Source organism: Varanus komodoensis, unplaced genomic scaffold (assembly GCF_004798865.1).
Source record: "Varanus komodoensis strain SLA01 unplaced genomic scaffold, ASM479886v1 scaffold10, whole genome shotgun sequence".
In the NCBI taxonomy this organism is placed as follows: Eukaryota; Metazoa; Chordata; class Lepidosauria; order Squamata; family Varanidae; genus Varanus; species Varanus komodoensis.
Genome location: NW_025335269.1, coordinates 1,545,124 through 1,561,681, shown reverse-complemented (window position 1 = coordinate 1,561,681; position 16,558 = coordinate 1,545,124). Strand labels below are relative to the sequence as shown.

The following is a 16,558-nucleotide window of genomic DNA, read 5'->3' as shown; positions in this document are numbered from 1 at the left end:
TGCCATCAACCCCATGGCCAGGGCATCAGCAGAGACAGGAGGCCCAACTGAGTTAGCAGTGCACAGAGAGGAGACATGCTCACCTTCAGAGAGTCCCTCCAGAGAGGATGGGGCCCACACATGTTCATAAGGAGAGTTCCTGGCAGTAAACACTAGATTGGGTTCAACAAACTGTTCTGTGCATGCTCAGAAATCTGTTCTGGGTGATTTGTACTTGGGAGTGATAAAGAAAGTTGTAAGGAAAATGGTCTGTGGCTGATGATCATTCAAAGGAGGAACCTCATGACAGGTAAATTATGTACTCCCCTCACCGAGCAGTGAAAGAGAGGAGAACAACTTTTTCTCCACAATGCTTAATTTTATAAACCTATTTCTAAGCTAAAGCCTTTTTCTAAGCTAAACAGCCATGCACACTGTAACCTTTCCTAATACGGGGTTGTTTCAGCTATCTGATCACTTGGTTGCTCCTTTTCTTTGCCTTTTCCAACTCTATAATATTTTTGAGGTGCAGAGGGCAGAACTATATACAGTATTATTTCAAGTGTAACCACACCACAGATTGTATAATGGCAATATGAAACTGACAGATCTATTTCCAATCCTTTCCCTCACAACTGCCAACATCAAATTTGGCTTCCCATTGGTTTGCCAGCGATGAATATTTATTGCAAAACAACATAATGAAACACAACTAACGCAATGGAGGCTCTAACAGGTTTCATGAAGGTTCCTGTTACTATTCCAATAGTGTACAGTGGCTCATGAACTTAATCAGTTCCAGGACTTTGGTCGTTATCCAAATTGGTCATGAGCCAAGTCAAATTCCCCATAAGGTTCAATGTAACTTTTTTTTTAATCACAAAAATCTGAAGCAAAGTGACAAAGAACAACAAAGATCGTGGCCATCCCCCCCACCCCACGCAGGAAAGCCGCCACCTCTTGCTCCCCCCAGCATGACCACGTTTGCGCCTGTCATCACTGCACAAGTGCGACTGCGATCGCAGCCACAGACGGGCGCAATCATGGGGGGGGAGATGGGTGGGGCACGCTGGGGGGGAGACAGGTGCACTCAAGGGGGAGACAGGCGCGATCACGGGTGTGTTCAGGGGGTGGAGACAGGCACAATCGCAATCATCACCTGACGTGGAGTTCGTGACCTGAGGCAGAATTTTTCAGAAATTTCTGTTCATGACCCAATCTGGTCATAAACTGAGGTGTTCATGAGCCGAGGTACCACTGTATCTTGGTAATTAAGAAAATGCAACAAAAGCTCTTCAACTTTATATACAATACAGAAGGCACTAAGCACAGTAATATGACACCAGTGTACATTTTGACCTTCCCTGATGTTACTGCCAATAAGAATGCCAAAGTGGCTCACCAAATGTCACTCATGACAGGAATATCAAGTATTACTAACCTTAAATGTCAGAAGGCCAAGTGCTAAAAATTTTTCTCTTTAATAAGAAAGCTCTCATGATGCTTATTTCACCTGTTTCTTGGCTCTTGGTTTCCAAAATCTGCTAATTAAGACTCTCATATATTTTACAAAAAGAAATATGGTGTTGCAAACTGCTTGTACACACTGAAAAATGGAAATTTGAGTGTGCAATCAAGCTGTGCAGTCATAATCCACATATCCACATGTTCTTATTTCAGAGTTGTATGAGCTAACTGAAGACCTCATTCAGTTTTACACAAAAATAACATCTGCTCCATGCATTACACAGAATGAAAGAGGAAATGCCTGCATTTGACTAGTTTATGCTACAGATGTGGTGACTGCATTTTGGAATGCTCCCCTATGTAAAAAGTTCCCTTAATGTAATACAGCAGGGCAGGAGAGAAAGGTGTGGTCAACTCATCTCCCTCTATGCTGATTTATTGCAAGGAAATGTACACGTGCAAACTGAATCTGTAGTTTTCAAGTTAATTCTACGTAATATGCCCATTGGTACAAAACACAGGAAAGGTCCTGCTGCCATCTCTTTTCTACTGATACAGGTATGACAGCACTGGGATGCTATAGCCCGGTATTTCATTTCAGAAAAGAGGTATCACTGCCAGAAGGCAGTTCCTGCTGGGCATTGAATCTTCCAACCTACTCAGATATAGTGTGAATGACTGCAAGTAACCACATGGAGTTTTACAGGGTACAAGAGGACTAGTTACTACCTCACTACCCCAAGGAACTTGATACAGGCGAAGCAGAGAGAGGGCCATAAGAGCTAAAGAAGAGCTAAACAGGAAAAGAAAATGCAATTGACATTTCCCTAGGCAGACATGTACAGGAATGCACTGTAAGTTACACATACTTAGCCTTTGTTACAGCCAAGCTGCAGACGAACATGAAACTAGCAGTTGGTTGAAGCAAATGCATCAAGGAAAAGGAGGAAGGAGTCCAAACAAGTTAAAGAAGTGGCACCATCAAGCATATTTTAAAGCACATCAAGCTAGCAAGTGAGCAGAAGCAGTATTTTGAAGAAAGAAGCTTTCAGATGGTTGAGGGGAATTACCATATTTTTCGCTCTATAAGATGCACCTGACCATAAGACGCACTTAGTTTTTAGAGGAGGGATCCATGGAAAGCTTCCTGATAATCACAGGCACATTCCCCATCACTTGCCCATGGGCTTCATTAAAAGACGGGTTGCCATTTGAAAACGCACACCGACCTGTGATTAACAGCTCTCACCTGTGCCTGAGGAGGGGGGCGGAACAGGGCGCACCGAGCACATGCCGGCCAGGTGTGGTGCAGCCAGGCCAGCAGCATGCCGGCGGTCTTCCAGGCGGCGCGGCAGTGGCAGGTCTTCCCAGGTGGTGGGGGTGAGCAGTCCTTCTCTCCGTGCGGCCGGTGGGTTAAAGCCCGCGGCTCCTCCTCCGCAGCAGCAGATCTTCCTGGGTGGTGGGGGTGAGCAGTCCATCTCTCTGTGCAGCCGGTGGGTTAAAGCCCGCAGCGCCTCCTCCTCCGCACCGCTCCCCCTGAGCGGCACAGCTCTCACCTGCGCCGGACCGGGGGGGGGCGGAGCAGCGCACGCCGAGCACATGCCAGCCAGGTGGTGCCACGTGGTGCAGGCGGGCCGGCAGCGTCCCGGGCATCAGGCACACACACATTCGCTCTATAAGACGCACAGACATTTCCCCTTACTTCTGAGGGGGGGAAAAGTGTGTCTTATAGAGCGAAAAATACGGTAAGCAGAAAGAACATGAAGCCACAGGCAAGGATGTCCCAAGATATAAGCAGAGAGATTGGGGGGAAGGGGTGCAGTAAGGAAAGAATGTGGAAGGCTTTGAAGGTCAATGAGCTTGTGTTGGATCCCAGAAAGCCAGTATAGGGATCCCAGATAGCCAGTATCATGTGATCAGAAGGGAGAGAATAATTTTGGCTGTAACATGCTAAATGGGCTGAGAGGGCTAAAGTGAGACAAAGAAAGACAGGAGAGGGGACTATTACAGTAGCAACATGACTTGAGAAGCAACATAACTTGAATATGAAGAACAAAGGAGTGGATAGTAACACTGTCATTTGTTAAGATCAGCATATTTTTGCCTTATTATTTTTAAATATTAAATTTATACCCCATCCTTCTATCAAAAAAGGGATTATAACACACATTAACAACACAGTTAAAGCTGTGAATGAAAATAAATATATGAGAGTGTGGAAAGAAAGATGAGAACTTTGATCTTGGACATACACTGAGGTCAGGATATGCCATCTAATTCAGTTAGAGATGTAGGGCTGAAGAATGGTGAATAGTTTAGAGACAGAGATATACTGCTGGATGTCATCCAGGTAGAGGCAGTACAAACATCAACAAGAGATACCCAGTAAAGACAGCAGTGAAAAAACTCACCACTATGAAAACACTGAAAGAATAATTAGCTAGCTAGAGAACCTTTTGAACACAGAATCAGTCAAGCAAGAGAGTGATTTATTGTATCAAAGCCAGGGAGAAGAAAAGAATAGGTACTTGAAAAGGAATCTTTAGATTTTGCACCAAGACGATGAATGTTTTTTGTAAGAACAGTTTCAGTAAAATGGCAATGACTGAACAAGATTGAAGGAGATCAAGTGCATACCTGGAGCAGAGTTAAACTGAGACTCTAGAAATACACAGCATGCTCCAGACTGAAACCCAAAGATAGAAGGGAGAAGGGGCAAAAGAAAGCAAGAATAGATCAAAAAATTTAACAAATCATTAAGGAAGTGAAATAGTTGAACAGTAGGGAGGAGTTAGCAGAGGTGGGTCTGAGAGAAGTTGATTTTGTCATGCTGCTGGCACAACGGTTGGCAACCAAGAGATGAGATAGGATCATGAGAAGGTAGATGAGAAGGTAAACGAGGATAAGAGTCTTCAACTGGGAATGCAAATGACACACTTTATAGACACTTAGAGATACACTTTTTAGGTCTCATCTACCAGGTCTGAGCTCTGTCACAGATTAAGTCCACTTTCTACTCACTGCTGGGGCTCAAGCTATCCTAGAAGTTGCATCCTCCGACCTTACCCTCCCCCATGTGTGTGTGTGTGTCCGGGGAAGGGGGTTATAAATGACTGTAATTGAATGGATGCACTCTGCCGTGCTCATAAAGCATTAGTCCTGACAATATGCGTTTCCAAATTCTGAAGAGCATCAGAAAGTTTCTGGGGACGACAGAAAAGGATAAACCGTAAAGCCGTTAACCAGTTCAAAGCAAATTATTCTGGATGCAATGCTTGCGTCCAGCATCTACCCTTAGGCCACAGTTTCTAGAGATTAAGCCCCCGCTCGCTCGTCCAGTCACTCACCCAAAGGCTCCTGAAGTAGTCCAGCCCTTGGCAGATGAGGAGGGCAGCCTGGGTAAGCGCGACCTGGATCCCAAGAGATGTGCCGAGGGCATACAGCCCGTACAAGGCGGGTCCTCCGGCACCGAGGAGGAGGAGGAGCCGGCGACGCCGCAGCACCTGTCTGCCCAACGCTTCGGCGGCAGTGTTGGCAAAACAGAGAGGCAGCAGAAAAGCGGCCAAGAGGACCGGCGTGCCCGAGCGGCGCAGACGGCGCAGCCAGCCGCGGCCCAGCGCCGTCAGCGAGTTCTTGAATGGGTGCAAAAAAGTGCCACACAGCACGGCCCACAGCAGCGGCCGCAAGAAGGCCTCCAGTATGAAGTAGACGAGCACGCCCGCTCCGCAGCACAGCCCCGCCAGCACCAGAGCCCCCGTGTTGTAGAAGGCCTGGCGCAGCGGCTTCTCCAGGCGCGGAAGCGGGAGTGGCTGCGGCAGAGGCGGCGGCGAGCCAGGGCTCGGGTCCAGCTCCGGCTCGGAGAGAGGGTCTGAGGAGGAACGGCCGTCCCCGCTCTCGGCCATATCTTAGCCGACCTGCTGATGCTGCTTGCACCGCCAACAATCCCTCAGATCCTTCTCAAGGAAGAGAACCGCGCCAAACCAAGGAAAGCAAGTATTCCGAAAGGAATGCTGGAGAGTGTAGTTTTCCCGAGCGGCCAGTGGTGAGTTGGGAGCAAGCGATTCTGGGAAATGTAGTCTTCCTAATTCTGTGCTGCCTGGGTTCCGTACAACGCCTACAGTTCCACCTTGCCGTGCTTGACTTTTGGACGTTGCTAGGTTTATTAAACAACAACCATTTTTCATTTTTCCCTTTGTACAGAGAACAAATTAATGTGTATACACAGCACCCTAGCCACGTAAATGGCCATGCTGGCTAAGGATGATAGGGGCTGCAGTTATTATTTATTAAATTTGTAGAAAAGACACTGTTAGCATAATGCTCTCTGGGCGGCCATTACATTAAAAATATCAATATCAATAATACAATACAGTAAAAATATTATAAATAAACAAGATGAAATCCAATGTATGCAATCAGACAAACCATACATTAATAAATTTAATAAATGAGATTAAAATTAAAACCAGTGCCGTCAATATAAATAGTTTAAGTGGTCCCATGGGCGCTTCCTAGAGATAGTGTGGTCCCATGCCATTTAGGACTTCATATGTCATAGTCAAAACCTAAAATTCAGCCTGGACTGGATCAGGTAGCCAGTGAAGTCAATGGAGGACTAATGTAATGTGTTCATAAAAGATGGTCCTCATCAGATTTGTGATGCCCTGTTTTGGATCATTTGAAGGGTCCAGACTGTCTTCAAGGGAAGCCCCATGTATAGTGCTTTATAGTACTCCAGTCTGGAAGTTAGCAGTATGTGAATGACTGTGGCAAGACTACGCTTACCCAAGCAGGAACATAGTTGGTAAATCATCCAAAGCTGATAAAAACTGCTCCTGGCAACTGAGTCCTCCTGGGCAACCAGGGAGAGCTGAGGGTCCAGGAGCAGCCCCAGACTATAAACCTTCCTTTAGAGGGAGTGCAACCCCATCCAGGACAGGTTTACAATCTCCCAGTTGGAATGGGGGTTTACTCACCAACAGCACTTCCATCTTATCAGGATTAGGGTTGAGGGTAGAGACAACCACACCTGGGTCAGATGAAAACAAGAGGTAGAGCTTAGTATAATCAGCATATTGATGACATTTCAGCCCAAACTTCCTGATGACATCTCCCAGCATGGGGGATAGAATCAAATTTTGTGGAACTCCATGACACACGTGTCATGGCACAGAGTGATAAACCCCAGCACCACCATCTGGAGCTGGTCTACCAGGTAGGAGCGGAGCCATTCAGTTCACCTGATCAGATGGCAACCCCAGGTTGAAGAAGGTTGACTTAGGAGACCATTTCAAACTTAACCCCAATATTTGTTAGAGTTTAACATGCCATGAGACTTTGCTGGCGTTGCTCTCCAAAACTAACATGGTTATTTCTTTGGCAGCAGCCCGTCCCCACTAGTATTTTAATTTCCTACTGCCACTACGACTATTCACTTTTCCTTAGGGAAAAGGAAAACAGTGTTCTATAGTGAAGATAAGAAATTCCAAGTTATATTCATGGTACTTCATGCTAATAATAAAAATAAAATACTACATTCAGCTTCCTTTATTGTATTGTCAATGTACCATCAAGTTGTCTCTGACTTAAGCTGACCCTATGAATGCCCACCAAATTGGCCTGTACGTCACAGCCTTGAACAACTGAAGGCTTTTTTTAATGTCCAGCTACAATCCTAACTTTGGACTTTCTTCTTTCATTTTCATCAGAAATGATTTCAATGCACTGCTGCTTTATGCCACTAACATGGTATCATGGTATCATCTGCATATCTTAAATTATTGCTATATCTTCTGCCAGTTTTCACTGCTCTGATCTTAACCTGCATACAGCTTGAACAGATAGGGAGATAAAGTACACATCTTTCTCTGTAAGTAACCATTCAATTTCTCCATATTCTGCCCTGACATTAATTTCTTGTCCACCATACAAGCTGCACATCAGGACAATCAAGATAATTTTTTTCAATACCATTCATAGCTTCTCATGATCCACACAAGTCAAAGCCTTGTCTAATTGGTTGATTTGGAATTCTTTGGTGAGCTCTGAAAATCAACATAGACAAAAGGTCTGTTTCCCTTCTTTTATTATTATTTTCTATTTCTTTGTACTGCGCATTCTAATAGTATTTTTTGTCTCTGTGTGATAATCACTGAAAAGTTGCATTCAGGATCCTGACCCTATTTCTGTCACCTTTTACCTTTTCTTCTTACCTGTCCATCATGTGTGAATCAAGTGTGAATTCTCTAATCTATTTAAGCCTTTTCTTTCTTTTTTTGTTGCAGGAATTGTTCCTTTGCATTTCCCCCTATATCTTTGCATGTCTCTGGTTTCAATCCATAGTTCTTCTGGTTCACAGTAAATTTAGTTCACGAATGCTAATCTGTTCTTTAAATTCCTCAGGGACGCGAAGTCATATTTCAGCATTTTGCTTCTACTAGTAATCTTTTTCAGCTTTACGCTGATTTTTGATATTGGTAGTTTATGGTCACTATGACAATCTGCTCCTGGTCATATTTTGTCAGAGTACAGCTTCCAGAACTTTCTTTTCAGTTACATAGTCTGCTTGATTTCTGTATTGGCCATTTGGTAATGCCCATGTATAAAGTAGTGTGATCAGTCGCCTCAAATATGTATTTCTAATAAATAGGTGATTGGCTTTGTACAATTCTATGAGTCACTCTCCTGCTTTGTTTTTGACCCTAGACCAAATTCTCACACAAGATTGGATTCTGCTTTGTTTCCTACTTTCACATTATAGTCACTTAAGATTATCATCATGTCTTGTTTTGGTGTTTTATCAATTTCTGCTTGGATGCTTGGGTAACCCCTATGAAATATTTGTTCAGTCCAAAGGAGTGAAACTAAGAAAGAATGGGGCTGTAAGAAATTTGAATCAAAAAGAGGGGAAAAGCTGAAGAGGCAGGAGCTGCTGTTTCCACTAAGGCCCTTTGGTGACTTGGTTTAGGTAAAATTCCTATGTTTGTGTTGTGGAGGGAGATCCACATAATGAATTCATGTATATACAGTTGAATTGACATTTTATTCCAGGGTTTTGAGGATTCTGTGCATGCAGCTGACTCTTCTGTGTTCAGATCATTTAAAAAGGACATGTTGGATTCCTTCATTTGAGTTGGATTCAAAAGGAAATTTGAACTTTGAGGCTCTACAGCCAGTTTTATTTGTGTTGGTGCTGTTGCCAAGGTGTTTGCTGGATGGGTTGTAGTATTTTGTTGTTATTATTTATCTTCCAGTGTTATGCCTGCATAGAAGTTTTCCATTTCTTTTTCAGCATTAAACCAATGAAAACATATTGATTTAATATCAAATAGCTAGCATAAATGCATAAAATGGCAGCAGCACTAATATAAACATTAGAACCATCATTAAAAATCACTAAGCTGTGTTTGGCTGTATTCGTTTCAAGTTCTCCACCTGAACTCTAGCTGTCTCCCTCTTGCCTCATTGCCCTCAGGTCTGGCATACACCAGAGAGCCAGTCAGGCTTTACAAGATGGAAGAGTGTGCTTGGGGGTGCTCATGTCAATCTCTTGGGCCATTTCCATATTCCACAGAGCGACCTGAGCGTCAACAGGTGAGCCTGCCAGTTGGAAAATCCCCCAGAACTGCCTGGAATCCACTTGAATTCATAAGCCTCCAAGGGTGGACCAACTTAATGAGTTCCTCACCCCTGCAGAGGGAGAAAGGAACCATTAGTTCAAAGCTCAGAAGGAAGTGATCTGACTATGACAAGAGGATAGAAGTTAGTCCCCCAGTTCTCAGGTTACCATTTTCCTGCCCTATCAGGAAAATCAGATTCAGAGTGTGAACTCTTACATGCATTGAGCTGATGACATGTTGGTACAGCCCCATGGCTGTCATGGCTGCCATGACATCCTTAGCTGCCCCAGATAAGGCAGTCTCCTCGTGGAAGTTGAGTTCCCCCTGGACTAGCATTCTGGGGGTCCTCAACACCAGGTCAGAGACTACCTCTGTCAGCACAGGCAGGGAGGCTACTGGGCAGCAGTGTGGGTGCTAGAACAGCTACAATCCCTAATCTGTCTCAATTGCCTAATGCAAGATAAAGACACTCTAGGTCTGCACTTGAATAGACAGGAAGCCTCAAGAGGGAGATGGAATCACAATGAACAATGGCCATTCCCTGGCCCTCAGGATGATGTTGGTGCTGCACTGAAGTCTCCAGGTGGACAAAGCTGGAACAGAGTAACTCCCCCAGTTTTGTCTACCCTGGTCTCAATGATAAAAGCCAGCTCAGCTCCCTGATCCACTATTAGACCATGGATCAGTGAGGTTTTATTATGGGCTGACCTAGCATTAAATAACACCAGGGCTTTTTTTGTCATAGAATGCATCGGAACGGTGTTCCGGCACCTTTTTCCCAATGGATTTTACGAAGTGATTTTGAATGTAGCAGATCAGCAGCAAACATCATTAACATAGTGCCTGCAGGCTGCTTTTGTGCCTGCTATCTGATAGTGAGATAATGATCGTGGGCTTGAGTTTTTGGGGGGGTTTTAACAAAAAAAAAAAAAAACACTGAATAACACTACCACAAAGCTCAAGGGCAGACTGGCATGGTCACCAGAAATCCTCTGGCTGGGGGAAGTGTTGTAACCCACCTCTTAAGCGAACATGCAGCCAGGGCATGGCTCGTCACGGGTAAAAAGCATGATCAGGGTGTCCTGTTCGCATGAGAACAAGAACCCCAACGAATGTGCACGCTACGCAAGGCTGAAAACAAAGCAGGCTACGCTCCAGCATAACCGCAGACGTTACGCCCTTGTACCCTCGCTTGCTTTAGCATGAAAAATGTGCAAATGGGGCTCAGTGGGTTTCCCCTATTGTTCGCTGTTATTCAAGCACCTGCATAGTTGTAAAAGAGTATAAAAACGCTGCTTTCCTTCTGCTCAAGACCGCACTCTAACGAGTGTGGTCCCTGCAGGTAATAAACTCCTCTCGAAAATTCCAACTGGTCTCTGGTCTCATCAGTAAAACCACGGGACATAACATTTGGAGGCCCCAGCGAGATCTTGAGACTTATCAGTCTTGCCTCCCCCCGACACCAGGGACGGGCCCATAGGCATCTTATGCCTCTACCCAGGTTTGGTGGGACGTCTGACTAGCCGAGAGAGGAGTAATTGGTAAGTGCGGACGGCGGTTACCCACCATCTGTTCTGTTCTGAATATCTGCAGATCTGGTATTGGAAAGAAAGGCCTGCTGGACGCAGCGTACGGGCCACTTTCCGGTCTGGGGGCGAGACGTCGCTCCCAGCCTCAGTTCCTGTTTAGGTTGTGTGTGTGTTTAGATTGTCTGTTTTGTCGTCTGTCTTGTCGTCTATCTGATCTGACACTTAAGAGTCTCAGTAATCTCTTTTTTTCAGGACTTGAAAATGGGGCAGGGTCGGTCCGTCCTGACCACCCCTTTGCAATGTCTTCTGAATAACTTTTCTGATTTCTTTAAGAGGGCTTCAGGATTTGGGGTCTCCGTCAAGCCAAGGACCCTCCGGACCCTTTGTGAATTAGAGTGGACCACTTTTGACGTGGGATGGCCCTCAGAGGGCTCTTTTGATTTGGTCTTGGTTAGGAACGTTGAGGCTGTGATCCTTGGGAATCCTGGACACCCAGATCAGATTCCATATGTAGAGACGTGGCTAGACATCGCCAAGACGAGACCTAGTTACATTAAACGGTGTCAACGGAAACTTCCAGGATCCATGTGTCCTTCTCTCCTTACGGTTAAAAAGGGCGGAGAACCCCACGTCAGATCACCCCTCACCCCCTCATCCACTAAACCCCACATCCTCACGGATGATTAGACGGGGCCGGAGGACCCTCTGGACACATGGACTCAGCCACCTCCCTATGCCCCAAATTCCCAGGCCTCCGGGAGCCTGCCCCACACTTCCCACAGTCCGTCCCGAACCTGGAGTGGACTTCCGTACGGTCTCCGTCCACCTGTTCCTCCGAAGTCCACTCTGCCCTTGCCGTCCTCTGGTCCCGGGGGCAAGGGCGACAAACGGGTGTTGCTGGTCTCCCCCGATCCCGGCCCTGAGCCCTCCACTCTGTTGCCCCTCCGGGAGCTTGCCCCTGCGCAGGGGACAGGCCGTCCGTTTATGGTTTATGTCCCTTTCTCCACAAGTGACCTGTATAACTGGAAACTACAAAATCCTCCTTTCTCTGAAAAACCACAAGTCTTGATTTCGTTACTAGAAACGGTTTTTCACACCCATCGCCCTACTTGGGATGACTGCCAGCAACTCTTGCAAGTTCTTTTTACTTCCAAGGAGCGCGATCGGATTCACCTCGAGGCTCGGAAGCAGGTTCTTGGCACAGGTGGCCAACCCACCACTGACCCAGTTATTCTGGAAACGAGTCTCCCAGCCCAACAACCCAACTGGGATCCAAATACAGTTGCTGGTGAAGGAGCTCTAACCAGGTACCACCAACTTCTTCTACAGGGCCTCCGTGGCACAGCCTGGAAGCCCACCAATTTGTCTAAAGTAAGTGAGATAGTTCAAGGCCCCTGGGAATCCCCCGCCGCTTTCTTGGAATGCCTACTTGAGGCATATAGGCAATACACACCTATAGACCCTCGGGCGCCTGAGAACGCGAGGGCAATTAACATAGCCTTTGTTACACAGTCGGCCCCAGACATTAGGAAAAAGATTCAAAAGTTAGATGGGTTTGAAGGGAAGAATCTCAGTGAACTAGTCGAGATAGCTCAGAAGGTTTTTAATAATCGTGAGGACCCAGAAGTTGCAGGCACAAAGAAATTAACCAAAGTCGTCTTAGCGACCATGCAGGAAACTAGCGATAGAAGTCGAGGGACTCCACGGAGGAATGGGGGTCACTCCCGCCTAGAAAAAGATCAATGCGCCTACTGTAAGGAGATGGGCCACTGGAAAAGCGAGTGTCCCCGTAAGAAGAAAGTGAACCCAAAAGGAAAGAGTCTCCTCACTCTTGAGGAAGACTGAAGGGGCCAGGGCTCTGTCAATTTGGGCCCCCGAGAGCCCTTGGTAACCTTAACTGTGGGGGGCCGCCCGACCACCTTCCTGGTAGATATTGGGGCAGCCCACTCGGTTCTCCGGGAAGGGGTCGGCCATCTTACTGAAGAAAAGACTCAGATCATAGGGGCAACGGGGCGACCCAGGGCGTACCCTTGGATTTCAGCTCATGTGACTGATCTGGGAAAAGGGACTATAACTCATTCCTTCTTGGTAATCCCCGAATGTCCCTTCCCCCTCCTGGGACGAGACCTCTTAAGAAAATTGCGAGCCTCGGTGTCATTCCAAGAGGACAGCACTCACCTCAGCCTGGGCTCTCCGCAGCCTGCTGCCCTTCTGCTTACTGTACCCTTGCAAGACGAGTATCTCTTCTTCGAAAGTCAGGTCCCAGAAAGCCCTTCTGAGGCCTTAAAAGAACTCCAAAAAGAGATTCCAGGAGTATGGGCCGAAAACAACCCCCCTGGTCTGGCGTCTCATCAGCCACCCGTCGTGGTACAGGTCAACAGTTCGGCCACCCCGTTTCAGAAACCCCAATACCCCATTCCAGCCAGGGTGAAGTTAGGAATACGTAAACATATACAGAGACTGTTGGAAGCAGGAATTTTAGTACCCTGCAGGTTGCCATGGAACACCCCGCTGTTACCAGTCAAGAAGCCCGGCACCGAGGACTACCGGCCAGTTCAGGACTTACGTGAGGTAAACGCCCGGGTAGAGACTGTCCACCCTACCATGCCTAACCCCTACACCCTACTCAGCCAGCTGCCACCAGACCGGGAATGGTACTCGGTCTTGGACTTAAAAGACGCTTTCTTCTGTATACCTCTGGCCCCGGTGAGCCAGCCTCTGTTCGCCTTTGAGTGGACGGATCCGGACCAGGGCTTCTCGGGTCAACTTACGTGGATCCGGCTGCCGCAGGGGTTCAAGAACTCCCCTACTCTCTTTGATGAAGCTCTGAGTAGGGACCTTTTTCCCTTCCGGGAGACCCATCCCGAGGTTACCCTTTTGCAATATGTGGATGACCTGCTCTGTCAGTTATTCAGACCCCTCTGTCAGTTATTCAGACCCCATTTCTATCTGCCCGGACTATAGACTCTGGCCGATTCCATAACCTCCGGGTGCGCCACCTGTGCGCGAGTTAACGCTGGCCCTAGCCGGCCCTCCACCGCCCCGGGCGTTCGCCATCACGGATCCCAGCCGGGAGAGCACTGGGAAATAGACTTCACTGAGGTAAAACCTACCCGAGGTAGGTATCGCTATTTATTGGTCTTCATCGACACCCACTCCGGGTGGGTCGAAGCGTTCCCTACGAAGGGTGAGACAGCCTTGATCGTTACCCGGACTCTCCTGCATCAAATTGTACCCCGATTTGGCGTACCTCTAGCTCTGGGTTCCGATAATGGCCCGGCGTTCATTGCCCAAACTTCCAAATTGGTAGCCAAGGCTCTAGGAATTGATTGGAAACTGCATTGTGTCTATAGGCCACAAAGCTCAGGGCAGGTAGAAAGGATGAACAGGACTTTAAAGGAAACCTTAACAAAATACACTCTTGAAGTTGGCAGTCACTGGACGGACCTCCTTCCGTTTGCCCTCCTACGCACGCGATGCTCCCCTTATAGGAAGGGGTTCACCCCCTTTGAAATTGTATTTGGGCGACCGCCTCCTCTGCTTCCCCGCCTGGCAGAGGAGACGTGCGCCGAGTTGTCTAACCACAACTTGCTTGAGTCCTTGCAGGCCCTCGATCGCATCCGGCACGATATTCGCTGACAGGTTCGGCCCAACATGGGCGAGACTACCGAGACTCCGGACCCCGCGCCCGACCCTCCCCCACATGTAAACCTGGGAGATTGGGTCTGGCTAAAGAACTTTCACCCTGTCACCCTAGGTGCCCGGTGGCAAGGACCCTTCCAGGTGATCCTCTCCACTCCCACGGCGGTAAGACTGGCCAAAAAACCCCACTGGTTCCACGTGACACAGATAAAGCCTGCCTCACCGGTTCTCTCGGAACAATGGATGGTACACCAAACCCGAGACCCTCTGCGGGTCAAGTTAAAAAGGGTCTCCTCCCAGCAGTCCTCCTGATTCTTCTCGCCTGCCCGGGAGGCTGCCCCCCCCCCGAACCCACACCAGCCACTTACCATGGAATGGACCTTGCAGACTGATTGGCAGACCTCCCCGCCAGTGGCAACCGTCCTGACTCACACCCACGATACCTCCCCGGACTTCCGCATAGATCTCTGCCAACTCCTTCCGCCCGGGTGGACTAACCCAGGCCTCTTCTCGGTGGATACGGTTGAGGGGGAGGGGGTGCCTGATCTGGGGTTATGGATGCGGAACTGATACCTTGGCAAGGGGACTGTCGCAGGAGCAATATTATGGCTGTCCATCGGATGGGAGCCCCGCTTGCGATGATGCGCCCAACTTCTACTGCGCCCGATAGGGTTGCAAGACTTTCGCTACCTGGGTGGAAGGCCAAGATAAGGATCCTTGGCTCATGGTGAAAAGGGTGCAGGCCGGCCAGGCGGGGACCAGCAGACGTAACCCCCTGAGCCTCAAGATCAAACGAGGTGGAGAAGATTCTTGGGTAAAAGGTAAAACCTGGGGACTGCGCTTGTATCTGTATGGTCCTGATCCGGGCATACTTTTCACGGTTCGGAAACGGGTTATCTCACGACCCTGGGGCCCGGTGGGACCCAACCATGCTCTCCCTCACCCTCAGGTGGTGACCCCCACCCCCGCTCACCACATCCCTTCCCCTCATACAGAGCGTGCTCTGGCCCGGGCTGCTAGCATACCGTCATCCAGCCACTCATTTACATTAGTGTCTGCAGTTTTTCAAATCCTCAACGGGACCAACCCAAACATTACCGAAACATGTTGGTTATGCTTGAGTCCTCAGCCCCCTTTTTACACTGGGGTAGGAGTGAATGCCTCCTTTTCCGTCTTTGCTAATATCTCCTACTCGGAGAATTATGGGAGCGCCTGCCCGTGGGGGCTCTACCCCTCTATAACATTAGAAGAGTTCTCAGGTCAAGGGACCTGTGTTACGGGTCCCGGTGGGCCCCGCGATGATCCATGATGTGCTGCTACCTTACTTCTTACCCCCACAGCACGCCCCTACCTCCTGGCAGCCCAGAGAAGGGGATAGCAGTAACACATGTATCCCTTCCTCTCCTGCACTGGCCTGGCCAACCTCCAGTGCCCTCTCCCCACTACCCAAAATCACTGGATTGAAGCACCCACACACTTACGCATTGGGAGAAAAAAAAAAAATACAACAATAGTCCCAATAGGGTGAATAAAAAAGGTGTCTGCCTGCTAGAATGATTCAAAAAACCCTTCAATTTCCTACTTTATCCTCTACTACCTGACACTCCCTTCCTAACTCTTTTTTAATTTTTAAAATTAATTTTCAATCTAAAAAACAAAGGAAATTACATTTAATATAAAAGCATATACAATGAAACATACAATTAAAATAATTCTTATAATATGATCCCCCCACCCCCCAACACCAATGATACATGTTACAAATAAGGAAAACTCATTCAGACTTTTCAGGACATTCCCCCCTTCCAAAACTGTAATGATTCTTTTGGCGGATCAACTCCTTTCCCTTTTTAAAAGACACACTCAATAAATATACCCCAAGTATCATTAAACTTATTTTTCTTTATATGGCCTTTTCTCACTGTGATCTCACATGTTAATTTGTTGTTAATAGCTATATAGCTATATTCCAAACTTCTCTGTACCAATCACACAACTGGTATTCATATTTTACTTTCCAATTCTTGACTATAAGTAATCTCACTGCAGTTATTAAATTTGTTATTAATTATTTATTATTCCAGATCCATTGTTTCTTGTCAAATATTGAAAGTTATGCAATCTTATGGTATATATCTATATTTAGGCTTAATATTTTACAACACTCTTTAAAAATCTTTTTCAAAATTTCATTATAGATTTGCATTTCCACCACATATGGAATAAGTACCCACTTCATGATTGTGTTATCTATAGCAGTGCTTTTCAACCATGCATTCATGGACTGGCACTGGTTCACAGGAGATTTTCTGCTGGTCTGTG

At 47.2% G+C, this 16,558-nt stretch overlaps 2 protein-coding genes across 6 annotated transcripts in view; one reads left to right on the top strand and one right to left on the bottom strand.

The window, feature by feature from the left end:
- The window catches only part of TMEM245 (transmembrane protein 245), an 86,525-nt gene extending 81,092 nt beyond the window's left edge, over positions 1 to 5,433 (bottom strand). For 4 of the 5 annotated variants that reach the window (XM_044452376.1, XM_044452382.1, XM_044452388.1 and 1 more), the window contains exon 1: positions 4,794 to 5,433. In XM_044452376.1, coding sequence (XP_044308311.1) covers positions 4,794 to 5,348 — 555 coding nt within the window. In that variant the 5' untranslated portion in view covers positions 5,349 to 5,433. Of the gene's footprint in view, positions 1 to 2,695; positions 2,782 to 4,793 lie in introns of those variants that run through there. The other variant, XM_044452409.1, reaches the window with a different exon arrangement.
- Positions 5,434 to 6,610: 1,177 nt separating this feature from the next.
- Positions 6,611 to 15,545, top strand: LOC123017593. The gene is given in 5 exon segments (XM_044419040.1): positions 6,611 to 6,661; positions 10,928 to 11,200; positions 11,282 to 13,496; positions 13,605 to 14,157; positions 14,972 to 15,545. Coding segments are annotated over 5 exon segments (3,666 nt in total).
- The last annotated feature ends 1,013 nt before the right edge of the window (positions 15,546 to 16,558 follow it).